Source organism: Leucopleurus acutus, assembly GCF_964270905.1.
Source record: "Leucopleurus acutus genome assembly, chromosome: 9".
Lineage (NCBI taxonomy): Eukaryota > Metazoa > Chordata > Mammalia > Artiodactyla > Delphinidae > Leucopleurus > Leucopleurus acutus.
Genome location: NC_139144.1, coordinates 42260481 through 42274789, shown reverse-complemented (window position 1 = coordinate 42274789; position 14309 = coordinate 42260481). Strand labels below are relative to the sequence as shown.

The 14309-nt window shown below is 35.1% G+C and overlaps 1 protein-coding gene across 4 annotated transcripts in view; it reads right to left on the bottom strand.

The window, feature by feature from the left end:
- Positions 1-14027, bottom strand: part of ETV1 (ETS variant transcription factor 1) — a 92706-nt gene extending 78679 nt beyond the window's left edge. The window contains exons 1-6 of one of the 4 annotated variants that reach the window (XM_082845943.1): positions 13919-13986; positions 13624-13820; positions 13355-13486; positions 12455-12542; positions 11038-11085; positions 1683-1736 (exon numbers count right to left, since the gene is read on the bottom strand). In XM_082845943.1, coding sequence (XP_082702069.1) covers positions 1683-1736; positions 11038-11085; positions 12455-12542; positions 13355-13399 — 235 coding nt within the window. In that variant the 5' untranslated portion in view covers positions 13400-13486; positions 13624-13820; positions 13919-13986. Of the gene's footprint in view, positions 1-1682; positions 1737-11037; positions 11086-12454; positions 12543-13354; positions 13850-13918 lie in introns of those variants that run through there. The other 3 variants (XM_082845944.1, XM_082845941.1, XM_082845942.1) reach the window with 3 other exon arrangements.
- Between the last annotated feature and the right edge of the window lie 282 nt (positions 14028-14309).

The window sequence follows — 14309 nt, the reverse complement described above, 5'->3', positions numbered from 1 at the left end:
ACAAAAAGACGGCAAATAAGAAAAGGAATAAAAAATTACCTTTAGGCATTGGTAGAGTATTAAAATCATTACCAATTTCTTCAGATATAAAATGACTCCATGAGACTAACTCTCCCACTCAGATGACAGGTTTAGTTTTTAGAAAGAACTCCAGTGCCTCACAGGAAGGGACATGTGGAAATGTGACCATTCTCTTCCCACACTTCACCGAAGAAAGGGAGACCTTGCCTAGCTGTCATCCTTAGCCATCATCCTTCCGGGAATTTCTAAGAGTCTCTAATTAAGGTCTAAACCTTAGCTGAACAGGTTTCTTGAAGTCCTATGTCTAATAAATATATCAAACAGTACAGAAAATTCTCTTCTCAGATCAAAAATCAAGCTGATACAACAGCAGTTACCAGGTGCTGGGGGCAGGGTAAGTGGGGAGTTAGTTTTTAGTAAGTACAGACTTTCAGTAGGGATGCTAAGAAAGTTCTGGAAATGGATGGTGTTGGTGTTTGCACAACAACATGACTGCCATTGAACTGCACACTTAAAAATGATTCAAATGATAAATTTTCTGTAATATATATTTTACCACAAATGAAAAAAAATTGTAATGACGCCGAACTAAAATATGTAACATGGGAGAGAATCTGGAAGAAACCTCTTACAACCCTTGACACCTGGGAAATGTAAGATAGCAAACATAAAAGCTGAAAACATTGCACACGAACATCTGTTACTCAAAGTAACGTAGGTATTTGTGTTAGATTTATATTAGGTGTGAAAATATGGGTTTGATAAGTTGTAAGGTATTAAGCATCTGTTGTTGCTGTTGCTACTGCCTCCTGTGAAACCGTCAATGGCCTGGAAAAATGAAACAAGTTAGAGCTTTAACTGGTGCTAAAAGAACAAAAATGTATTAGGTCAGTTTTATAATCAGGATGGCATTTATACCCTTATCTTTACTATTCACACCTCAGGTCAATAGCTGCAGTTTGCTGATAGAGGCAAACCATAAATATCGGAAGCAAACCTGGAGGCAACCACGTTGATACAGGCCAAATGCTCATTCTTTGATTAGAGGAGGGGAGAACCCCTGAATCACTCCTCTCGCATGCTATGACAAGCCCTGGAGCAAGGCTCGGGGAAAGAAACACAGAAGGGATCCTAAGAGAAGCCAATGGCTACTTGCATTTGTGTGACTGCGACCGGGAAGCAGATAATGAGGCTAAAAATTAAATCCAAGCAGGTGAAAGTTCATGAGTGTAAAATAATACAATAAGCCAGAGGATGTGTGGTCTAAGATTTTTATGTTATACGATAAATCTCATGAGGATTTGAACTACTGACCGTCTCCCATCAGCACACACACTTTTCCTGCTGGACATACTGAAAAGCTGGAAGTAAACACTTGCATGTTCATGGATCACACCCTGTTTCTTCTCCAAGGATATTAACGAAATAGAGAACAGGACCCTCTTTTAATCCAATCAGTTTTCCTAAGCTCTTTTCAGATCCTACAGGGGTTCTACTGAGGTCACAACCTGACAAATACAATCACCTCATGACTGTAAGCTAAAAAGGCACGGACACAATGCAAGAAAAGACACTGGAAGTGGAGACCAACCAAAGAGAAAGGATAAAAGCAGGAAACAAAGACAAAGGAAAGTTCAAGAAATGAGTCATAGTATACTTACAACTTTCAGCCTGATAGTCTGGCACAAACTGCTCATCATTGTCAGGTACCTGAGCTGAAGAAAAAAAAAAAAAAGAAAACAAAATTAAGAGAGAAACTGCCAAGGCATAAAGAATGTCAAGTAAGATCTCTCATGGAAGAGCTTTTTAGACTGAGACCAAACCTATGATTATTTGCCAATGAGCTCATATTTAAAATGGCATTGACAGCAATATTTGGGAGGAGAAATAGAAGCCATCATCAGTGTCACCCAGAAAACACGTATGTCAGAAATAAAATGGTGGAAGTTGTAGTCCCTCTGAATTTCAGCTGCCACGTGGAAATAAAAGAAACATGCAAAATAAGAGAAGCTACAGGAATTCCATTAGATGCAGTGGGGTTTTTTTTCTTTTCTGTTTTTGCAAGAATGGAGTAAGAAGTATTTCAATTCACCTACTGCCGGTGCTTAAGCGGCCCATTTAAATTAACCACACAATTCTTCCAAATGATGTGTAATTACTACACATATCCCTCTGCTTTTTAGAAATATCTGCTTTTGATATGTTCGGTCTACTGCCAATTAGACTACCATAATTAAAAATGTTTGCCCTAAATTTGGCCAAAATATGTGACAAAGTTTTTTACATGAAAAGATTATCATTGATTTTGGTCATATATAATAAAATATTATATCTCAATGATTATGGTCACAATAATAAAAATAATAAATAATAAAAACAAACTCCATCTTTTCATGCAAAATATTTTCCAGGTGACTATTTAGTACTAACAAAAGAATATCACTATTTCATCAGTCCTAATGTCAAATGACTACCCTATTTTTAGTAAAGGAAAAAAATTCTGAAGAGCAAGAACTTAATGTATTCGGCAATCAAAACACAAGTATATTTTTCACTTCTAGAGTATTTTCATCACAGTTAAGTTAGGTGTCAAAATAACCTATTCCAAATTGACATATTAAAAAAATGAGTTTTCATCTGCACACACAAATATGCACACTTACAGACATACAAGCTACATAAAAGCTGGGTTTATAATGAGTTATAATCCTAATTAACTTTAGCTATAACCTGATTAGTTAGTATTACTTTACTAGTATTATCTAAGAGTGAAACTTTTTATCCAATCAAGTCATACTAAAACAGATGTCAATTAATTTTTTTAAAAGTGCCTATTTTGTATGGGGAATTCTTATTAACATAATCAGTCTTTGTTGAAAAAGTTTCGTGTTGGTAATTAAGAAAAAAAATTCATATAAAAAGAAATTCTACATTTTAAAAATTCTGTATAAAAAAGGAACACAACATACATAGAATTAAAATGTTGTGTCAGCTTATTTAATAGGATTTAAAAAAACAAATATTTGGTTGAATAAAATTTATGTTATATTATTAAGAGCAGAACAAATGATAATCTTGCCTATTACCAAGACATATGCAGTTTGACATTCAATTATTTTCTAACAACTTTCTTCTGTACACCAATACTTAAGTTTATTGAAGACAAATTCCGTCCTCTGCCACTTAAGAAAACCAAACAAATTAAGCTCTTTTTTCCAAATTAGAACTGATACCTATTTGATCAGCCTGTACTGGAGGAAGAGGTACTTTTTTCTTCCGATTCCACTAATACCTGATACCAAGGTTAACTAAAGGCCAACAACCTTCAAATCATTGTTCTATGTTATGCTGTGTAAACTGTGTAACATTATTTAACCTCTTTGAACTCCATTTTACTCATCAGTTTAATAGTGATAATATAGGTTTTTCATGAGGATTAAATGGAATAGTCTAAACACAACGCCAGACACAATATCAGATACTCAAGAAACATTACTTATATTCTTCTTTCCAAACCTCCACCACCCATCCCTTTTTTTCAATTCACACACGAAGTACTACTCAAATCATTACAATGCAAGTTTAATATCTTTACTTCTAATGAATTATATTGGAGACGGATAAAAATTGCAGCTAAAATTTGTACATTAGCATTCTCTTAGCTATAAACATTCTTTTGACAGTACAGTAAACCTGATTTTTCTCAAAGACTCACAAATTGTAAGTGGAGGAGTAACCATCAAAATAAGTCTTTTCACCAAAAAAATTACAAAAAGTGTTTTTAATATCTATTTAATAAATAACAGCAGGCAGACAGAATCAAATCCTACACATTTTTCCCACCATATCCACAGGTTTTGGTTTTCCTTTAAAATTAACAGCTAAACCCAGATAACTACTGAGATGCAAAATTATCAACCACAGCAATCACTATGCTTTTAAAAAGCCAACATTTACAAGAATCTAATAAAAACATAATATCCCTTTACAGGAATAGTTAAAAATAGCGGGTGAGTAACAAAAACGTATTTGTAACAGAATATGCTGGTATGACTGTCCCAAAGGCCAGACTTTTTTTTTCTTACTATCAGAAGACAAAGTTGCAATTCAATGATATATATCACTGCAAGAAAGGCGTAAAAATCGCTGATGGATAAGCAGCGTATGTTGGGAGATGGGAACTGGGGAGGGAAAACTTCAGGAGGAGAAGAAACCAGAAGTTCTACCTCACAAATACAGAAAATAGCTACATACCAACAATTTTGTAAAAAGAATAAGAACTGCTATTTCTGTTCTAACTCCTTAACATACTGAATAAATACTTCACACTTATGCCTGAACATATTCCAGAATTTTAACAAAAAACATATGACTCACATTTTCACAGAAGCTAATCTTAAGAAACTGAATAGACCAAATGAAGCAGCATGCTACTTAAATGGACAAAAGCTGAAGTCTACCTCTAACTTCAAGTTAGAGTCAAAGGAAAGCAGCTAACGAAAAACACAAGTTGGATCTGGGCAAGGAAAATATGACAAAGTATTGCCACACTCGTATCGTACATTTCCTTTTTTTCCTCCATTCACGGGGAATTCTGTGAAGTAGCAAACTACAGCTTCCTGAAAATTTGCGGCAAGCCATACCAACTCCAAAGTGGAAAATTAACAATAGAGGCCAACCTAAAAATAAATTAGTTTTTTCACTGCTATCTATAATAAACTATGCTTGGAATAATCACCTTTGGGGAATGAAAATGTTTCCCCACACTCTGTAATTAAAGAGGAAGGGGAAAGAGTAAGAAAGGAGAAGAGAAAGTATATACCAAAAGACCAATAAAAGGCTTTCAAGAAGATGAAGCATGTGGATTTTACTGGTAATAGCTGGAGCACTTCTATCAGTTCATCACACATTAATAGACAAGTTGCCATCAAGTCTCAGGACTTCGCCTTTATAAGGGAAGTATTTGCACTCTCAGCTATTTACCTACATTATTATCCAAAGTTGTTTCTCCTCTCTCTCCCCCCCCCCTCTCTCTCTCTCTCTCTCTCTCTCTCTCTCTCTCTCTCTCTCTCTCTCTCTCGTTCTACTATATCGCGATACATATTATGAGAAAGAAACCCATGAAAATATTAATCACAATCTTGATGTCACAGAATCACTAACCCTTATTTTGAATTTTAATATACTTTCTTAACTAACATTTCTTGGGCGGGGCTGGGGTGGGGAGTGGACAATTTTTAAACAGAGTTTGTCTGTCTTTTGTGCTTATTTTAAACCTTCAAATAAAGTAATAATCATTACTTAAGGAAAGGTGAGTGTTGAAATATTTTCCAAGTTTGGCTGCAAACAAGTAAAAACCCCCTTTTTCTTACAAACTAGGCGCCTGTCAGGTTTTCTTTTAAAGCTAGGGAAAAAGTGGAAAAATTACAACTGAAACAAACGTCAAGTTGAAAAGGGGTTAATATTTAATTAAAACCAGTTCTATCCACTGTAACAATGACCTGGAGCCAAACAAGGCGGAAGATGTATGAGTCATTCTTTCTGCCTGTGAATGAGACAGCTGATCTCCTCAGCAATTCCTCCAGACAAGCAGGCAGAGCTGGAGTTCCGCCTCCATTCACAAAAACACAGTCCAGCATGAGCCATGGGGCCCAACCGCAATCTTTTCATGTCACACCCTTCCAGAGAGCTAAAGCAAGTCAACTTGAACTTGCAGTATAAACATACCAGTTTTATTGCTCTGTCTCAAATACAGCTCAAATCCATTAAGGTACACGTTTAAATAAATGACAAAGTTAAATCCATATATATATTTACATATGTTTAACCCATCCTGCTTTATACGGTAATTTGTCACAGAAACTTAAATGTATAAAACTAAGAAGGAAAAAAGAAAAGAGGTAAAGATAGACGGATGGATGGATGGATGGATGGATGGATGGATGGATGGATGGGTGGATGGAAGGAAGGAAGGAAAGAAGGAAGGGGGAAAAAAAGCCAAACCATTAAAGAAATACCTTATTTTTCTTGCTTATTATTCAAATGCTCTTTTTATCTTAAGATTATAATAGTTTATTGCTGAACTTAGTAGCATTTCACTCTCACAGGGTTAAGAAACAAGTTTCTCTAAAGAAATTTAAATTTTCTTTTAAATAAAAGTAAAACAACAAGAAAATCAACCTTCACACAGTCATATTTTGTTTAATCCTAAAATGAAGCTTCAGGCCATGGAAGAAAATAATCATGAGGCCGCTAAGCCTGGTTTTATACCACATCGCTTTTAACATTAAAATGATTGTACCAATGTATAAACATTAATTAATGCAGAAATATAAATACACTGAAACAGATGAAAAAAGGGGGGGCATTTTCCCCATGACAAAAACATCTTTAATATTGATAAAGGCATTCTTTCTGTATGCTCTAAAAGAAAGAAAACAGTAAGTTTTAGTTGTCTTTAGTCTCAAATCAACTTCAATTTCCTAACTAACCTATAGAGAGTCTTGAAAACTTAAGTGTAGCTCAGAGCTGTTGTTATTATCCATATATTTTCTCTAATGCTACTGAGGTCTGACTTCTATTATTATTATCATTATTATTATTTTAATTACAATGTTGTGCACAGATCAAAGGAAATAAAGTTATATTATGAAATTCAAGAAATTATACATTTTCTGTAACTGAATTAGAAAAGTTCAGCAATATTTCATTAACATGTATTAGGACCCTCTGGAAAACCGATATCTAGGCTACATCAAATCCGAATTCTATTTTTAACAAATTTTTCTATTTTGCAAATAGACCCTAGATGAAAATGCATTTATATACTTCCAATAAATGTTGAGAAACAGAATACATCTACTCTACCTGCTATCCTTTAATGAAGTCCAAAACAAGAAGTCTTTGTTTCATAGTTTAGAGTATTTCCTGGTACAAGAAAAAGATGGAGAGTAGCTCCCCCCTCCCCCCATACAATGACTCTTGCTCAACTCTAAGAAATAGTATGGACTTCTGTAATTTAATGCCTAACTCTCAATTCCTTTTTTATTTAAACCACACAAAATAATGTAGTTTTTAAAGCTTTTTCTCCTTACTGCCTCACATTTAAAAAAAAATCGTGAGTACATACCCAATTTATGTTCCGTTTCAAAAAGAAACAGTCTAGTTTTTAAAAAATAAAAATGAGTACATTATGACTACTGTGTATTATGGGTGGCATTATGTATATTGAGTAACAAGAGCACATATTATTTGATGAAATTCATAATAAATGATTTTGATTATAAATTTAGTATCAGCCACTAAAGTGAACTGAGGAGATAGAATGACATCTCTACTTTTCAGCAAACCTGACTATTAATAGAAGTTCACATAAAACAAAAGGAAAAAAGCTTATCGGCATGAGGGCATGAGGTAATAATAATCTTTAGTGTAGAAAGGTTATTCTTGGAGGCACAACTTTGACTAAAGTGTCCTGGCAGCATGAAACTTGACTTACCACACAACTGAAAAACATTCTACCCTGATGGCAGCGAATCACTATCGACAATTTTCCTTAATATTACTGATGAAAAGAAACCTCAAGGACATCTAGACCAACATCAAAAATAACACTCAAAAGTTACTATGTATTTATATTAGATACATATGAAATGTATTATTTTTCTTTAAGTTGTGTTAAAGGTAAACTTTAACAAGCAACTTTAAAAGAACGTGATCCTCTTTTAACTCAATTTTACATCTTTCTACTTCTGTCCCCCCCACACAAAAGGTTCCATTTTAACTATGAATTTCTAGGACGCCCTTCCTTAAAGCACCACTTAAAAAAACAGGACGTTACCAGGATGTTGATAGAATTGATATTTGAACTCATTATTTCATGGGATCAAATAATTGGAATTGCCTGTCTGTCAATGGCAATCTAATTCAAAAGTCAAAGAATCAATAAATAAAGAATTGTACACAGTAAAATGACAATATAAACTGGCTATGGCAAAATTTAAAATAAGCACATTCTTCACTTTTTTAACTGCTACTCTGGTCACTGAAAACATTACCTTTTCAATTTTCTTCAGAATAAGATGTGATTATTTTAAATTGTGGTGTATATGTTAAAAAACCTTAAAATTGCAGTGTTAGTACTTCAGAACTGATACTAATATAAAGTTATATTCTTCAAAAACATATTTTTGATCCCTGTTTAGAAATTTGGGGGAAGAATGGAAGCATATTTTTTGGAGAGGACTTTAGTGAATTGAAAATACTGGTTCCAACCCCACCCTCAAATAAGTCCTACCTTATCTATCCAAATTTTTCCTTGGACATAAAACACATTTCATAATCCATAATAATTTACCTCTGACCAATCCATGTTACACTTCGGGTCTACCTTATAAAAATTTTTACAGGAAAAAAATAAATTAAACCTGAAACAATATATTATTTCCCAAGTATTTAGGGACTTTGATAATTTTTTAAAAATTCATATGACACATTACAAGTACCTTGACTCTCATGCCTAGTAACATTTTTAGACCTGTTTAACTTCCCAGTGGGATTCTTATGGGAGAAACTTGGTTAATTGCCAATGGTCTTTTTAAAAAGGGTCAAGATGACTTAAAATTCCATGGTCCCTTTCTTGGCGATAAAGAATTATGAAAAGAAATATGTAAACCGTTTATAGTCTGCCAGTTTGGCAATGTTTTAATTTCTGGATGACCAGAAGAACATAAATGAACAGATCTAGCTACAAATAAACTAGTATAATTTTGAGATCTCTTCTTAGCTAATATTGTTCAAGATGTGGGATAAGTTAACATGCTAATGCAAATAACATAATTATATAAAATTGCTAAAAATAAATGTGCAGTCCATTAACAGATAATTTTAAAAACCCACCTCTCTTCTTACTCTTAGATTTTTAAAAATAGAATTAATGTTATGCTTATATCATGACAGGATAAATTAACGTAAAGTATTCTGAACAAATGTTTAAATTATCCTCAAATGCAATCTTACTCATGGTTTGTAAATAGGAGCCCACCTGGGTATTCAATAAAACACTCCGAGGATTAATTCCTGAACTTATTTAAGCTTATAAATTCTTTTCTAAGTAAAAGTCCATGTTCTTTCAAATACATCAATCATTTTCTAGGTTTATTTTATATAAAGCTAAATCTTCAGATCTGATTTACAGGTAAGTTAATTATCATGGGTAAGAATATTCAGTGTAGAGTTTTAAAATAAACTTGGATAAATTACCAAATCACTTATCTGAGGGACAAAGAAACAAAACAAGTCAAAAGTAAAACACTGCACTGAAACTGATTATAAAATGGTAAGTCTGTCACAGATTCCACATTTTTAAATTCCAGGAACAGAGTTGCTGTGCACATTCAAAATCTGCCAGCAAGTGCACTGACTTGGAATCAATGAGACTTAAACATCTTAAGAACCAACAAACCTTCCAGAACAATTAAAATAGATATCTGAAGGTATTCTGGATAAGCGAATAAATTCCCTCATAAACATAGTGTTCTCACAACATTTAACTTTGCAAAACTAACAGATAAAATTCATGCAAGAGCCTCTGTGCAGATTTTTCTTGAGAAAGTTACATTTGAATATATGGCTTATGTTGCAATAATAAGTAATCTATTGCAATAAGTTTCATTTACAGTGACAAGCAAAATGACCTTTAAATGTAACTAAAACTTTCATTAATACTTACCTTTCATTAACATACAAATAAATTCACCCTTGCAAAGGGATACTGGAAAAGCTATTTAACTTAAAAGCTTTATAAAGATTGCAGAAGCCCTTTGGAAGAACTAGAATATCAGCAAAACAAAGAAACTTATTTTACATGCTAACGGCAACTTGATCAACTGCAAGCAAGACCACTAGAAAAAACACAGCAGTCTGCCTCAAAGTAGCAACAGCATTGCTTGGGTTCCTTTTAAAGAGACCCTCTCTCTTCTTTGAACCATCTTAAAAATCTGTTCCAAAAACTGCATGATTCCCATGTAATGCAAAGACAGAAATAACACAACTATACTCAATACCTAACTATCTATAATTTTCTCTTTGTATTTCCCACAAAACACATCGTAGGATAAAATTATTATTTCACATTTAGTGTACCAAATCCAAAAGAAAAATTTCAAATTATAGACGCCAACAAAAGTCCCTCAACATTAGACATTTCTCAAGTTGTATAAAGCTGTACTGAAGCAATATCTCCTTGTTCCTATAAAATAAAGTTTCACAAAAAAAGATACAATAGACTGCAACACAAAATTTTATCAAAATAAAAGTAATGCCTTTAAATAGCTCCTTGCTATATTAAATAAATCCTAATAAAAGTGTTATAATAGCAAAGATCAATTTCAACAAACATCACATCATAGTAACAAACAGAAAACATTTTTAAAATCCTCCAATCCCCCCAAGATTTATTTTAAAGCCATGGATTTCCTTAGCATTGGATACACACCTAACGTTCTGTGTTGTGAACAAGGTGGAAAGAAGACACTTGCACTTAAATCTTGAAGCATCCCGTCCTGATGAACCCAGAGAAACTAATTTCTGCCATCAGAAAAGTCCTCCGCCAGAACACCAAATAATGATATGCGCTGCTCTAAAGGAAACAGCAAGCCGAGTTCTGGCTCTAGGAGGTCTCTCGAGGTACAATAATATAAACCTGATCAATTGCAATTAAAATCTGAACAGAGGCTTAGAACTTGAAGTCTTGGTGCATTAGTTCTTGCCAAAAGCAGATGTGATTGTGAGCTGGAAGCAATTTCTCCTGGTAATTTGTGATGACACTGGGTAGTGCAGTCCCAGATTCCCCGAAGACAAACTCATCAGAGGCTCTAATGTATGCATGACACATGAGGTGGCTCTTTTAGAGCTCAATTAATTGGGCTGAACATTAAGACAGCAAGTTCAGGACTTTTTTTCCCTCCCCTTCTAGAGTTGCTTTTCCCCTCCTTTGAAAGCAATTTTTTGCCTTACCTTCTGCAAGCCATGTTTCCTGTAATTGACTTAGATCTTGAAAGAGTTCTAAAAAACAAGTCAAAGACATAAACAAAAGATTTGCAAACCTTTAGCCTACATTAAATGGAAATGTTTGTCATGAAATTAGTACTATAGATCAATTTAATTTGGGGAGGGGTGTCAATATAAAAAGAAATCAGGATTTATAACTTAATTATATCAATAATCCTGCCCATTTTGATGCCTATTAAGCAATACTTCTCAATATCTTTTTTTCCCCCTTTTTAACAGTTAGCTTAATAAATAAGCTTAGGGACCTCAAACAACACGCATACACTAGAACTCAAAAAGGCTGAGGTAAAGGCATGTCTATCCACAGAAACCTTTCTTAAATATATTCAACTCTTGCTAAAACAGTAGTAGGGGAAAAATCAGAACGACTGAAAAACGTTTTATTTCTATCTTCCGAATCTTATATAAAACATGTAACAGTACATTGTATAATTCTCAAAGTACTATATGTTTTGAAGTTCAACGTCTCAAAACTAAAAGGGACAACTTTTAAATACAAGATTTTGGAAGAAAATTTCTACAGGAATAGGTTTACAAAAGTCAGAGAGATAATTCTCTGGTACCTGATTATTATCAAGTCCAAAACTGTGTATTCTGTCATAGTGGGGAGGGAGAGGCACGTGTAACTTATTTATACTTATATGAAGATTTGAGGATGTTTCAGAATCCAATATACCTAATCTAAATGGCAAACTGAACTTTGGTAATTAAATCTAAGTATGGTAAGTTTATTAGGAATGCCTGCATAGGGCTGGAATAATTTATAATATATTGACCTCCTACCAACAGTTCATAAAAAGAATCTGTGACCCAATTTCCCAAATAGGTATTATAATTACTAATTAGGCCTTGATTATGATTCATTGAACATTTTAAGGCCTCACCATGTGGTCATCAAAATCATCAATGAAAAGTTTGATAACAGTATATTGTTTTAGTGTAAGGGGATGGGAAATCAAACAATCACTTACATTGCTCAACTTCTAACACAGGAGAAAAGAGAAATTAAGCAGTGTGCACAGCTGCCTAATTTGTCCCACTGTGTTGGATATTTCAAAATTGTTACCTTAGTGTATGGGATTACTTGTATGCCATATGGACAAAGGTATTTAAACACAAAAGAATGATTAAAAGAAGGTTGTCACTGTTTTTATTTCCTTCTTGCATTAGTTTGTGACAGAGCCATAAAATATCTCTCAACGCAAACTGTCACATCATGTTAATTGCTCCAAATAAAAGTCTTGGTGAAATGCAGTAATTTGAAAGTGTATTATTCTTAAGGTAAGACTGAAGTGCTTCTCTTCTTTATGAGGGTGGGAAGTATAGGTAAAGAGGGGGGATTCAGCCCAAAATCAAACCTCACCTTCTGAATCATGAGCCAGATCTCTGTTAATGAATTTTCTTTTCCTGACATTTGTTGGTTTCTCGTTACAATTTCTCCCACGCTGATTCTACAAAGGGAAAGATAAAATCCTTTAAAAGAATGTAAACCTCACATGGCACACACACATAGAAACACACATGCATACAAAAGTCTACTGGATCTTCTCCCTAAATAGAAAAATAAAAGTCCATCGTATCGATTCCAATAATCATTTTCTGTGTTCATTTGACAGTGAAAGCTTATGCTGAGAACTCAACAGCCAGGGAGAGTTGCTCCCCTGTGCCGATGGTAATACACTATTTATCAGTCATATATTCATGGTATCTCAACATCAAAACAACATTAAGCAATTACACTTAAAGTCGTTTTAGGCTGGATCAACGCCAGATTAAAACACAGTGAATTTTATTCTCCCTGAAACACCCCTAAAAAAAGAACAAAAACAGAGTAGTGAAATGAAAAATGTAAGAGAGACAATGAAAAAAAAAAAGAAAAAAAGAAACACCCCATATAAACAAAAAGTGTCAGCATTTGTCTCAACTTCATTCTTTTCAATGTGGCAGACAAACCCAGCCAAAAACTTTGAGAGCAGCAGCTGCTGCTGCCCCCCATCTCCTCTTCCACTCATCGTGAGCACTTTAATCAGAAAAAGGAGTCTTAAAAACAAAACTATGCCTTATCCAAATCACTGAAAGGTAAGCTCATTTTGAAGATTGGGCTTCTAGAAGCAGAGTCGCCCTACAGTGGCAACAAAGCAGATAAAGTATCTGCAATCCCAGCCCCCTTGCCCCCTCCCTCCTCATTCTCTCCCTCCTCCCCACCCCACCCCCTCCGTCGGAGTCAAGTTTATAAACAGCAACTTTCGAACTGATCACTCACATTGGTGACCATGTAAGGCACTTGCTGGTCATAAAATCCATCCATTCTGCTGCTCTTCGCAAATCTCAGCTCAGTATTTTATATTTTGAGCATTTAGCTGGAGATTTCCTCGGGATCTGGACTTCTATCAACCTAGAGGGGAACAAGATGGCTTTTAGGCTACAAAAAAAAAAAAAAAAATCATGAATGAAGCTCTTGAATTTGCATAGCTAATTACCCTCCGACAGTCCCATTCACAAAAATAACCCTCCCTACACCGCCTCCTTCACCTGGATCCAAAGAGAGACAAGAGAGTTCACAATTTACATATTTTCGGCAGTAGCAAAAATCCGAACCAGAGGCGATGTATTTATTTACACTCTCGATGTTTCCCTGCGCGGTCGGTGTACCCCGGGCAGCTCTGATTCGCAAACGTGTGCAAAACTAGCAATGGCGATCAACGAGACTTGCTTTGCACCTAACGGGACTAAAGAGACGGAGACACCTCTTTCATAAGGATAGTTTTTGCAACCCACAACCATGCAATTATCTGGAGAGACATAAAAAGTTGTTGGAAAGACCCACCTGAAGGCCACGCTAGGCGAATGGCTGCAAAAAATTCCCTCCAATTTTAATAAAAACATTAATTATTGCCCAGCACTTCCCCCTTGGAAGCCGAAAGCGCCTCTGACAGAGCTCAATTCGGTGGTTTTTCCTCTACTTCTCCTCCAGGGGCCTCCAATCCAAACTGATGGATCGCTGCCTCCCATTGGCTCCGCGTCTCTTTCACAAGATCGGATTTCGGGCTGTCAATCAGGAGGCTTGCTGCCCCTGCTCGTGAATCTCCCGCGCCCCTCTGCCCATACCCGTGCTCCGCCGGCTGGCGCGGTGACCACAGCCTGGAAACGCCACAGAGCAAATCGACTGCCGTCCTAACCCGCTGCTTATTGTTAAGGCGCCCGGGGACACCGAAGCC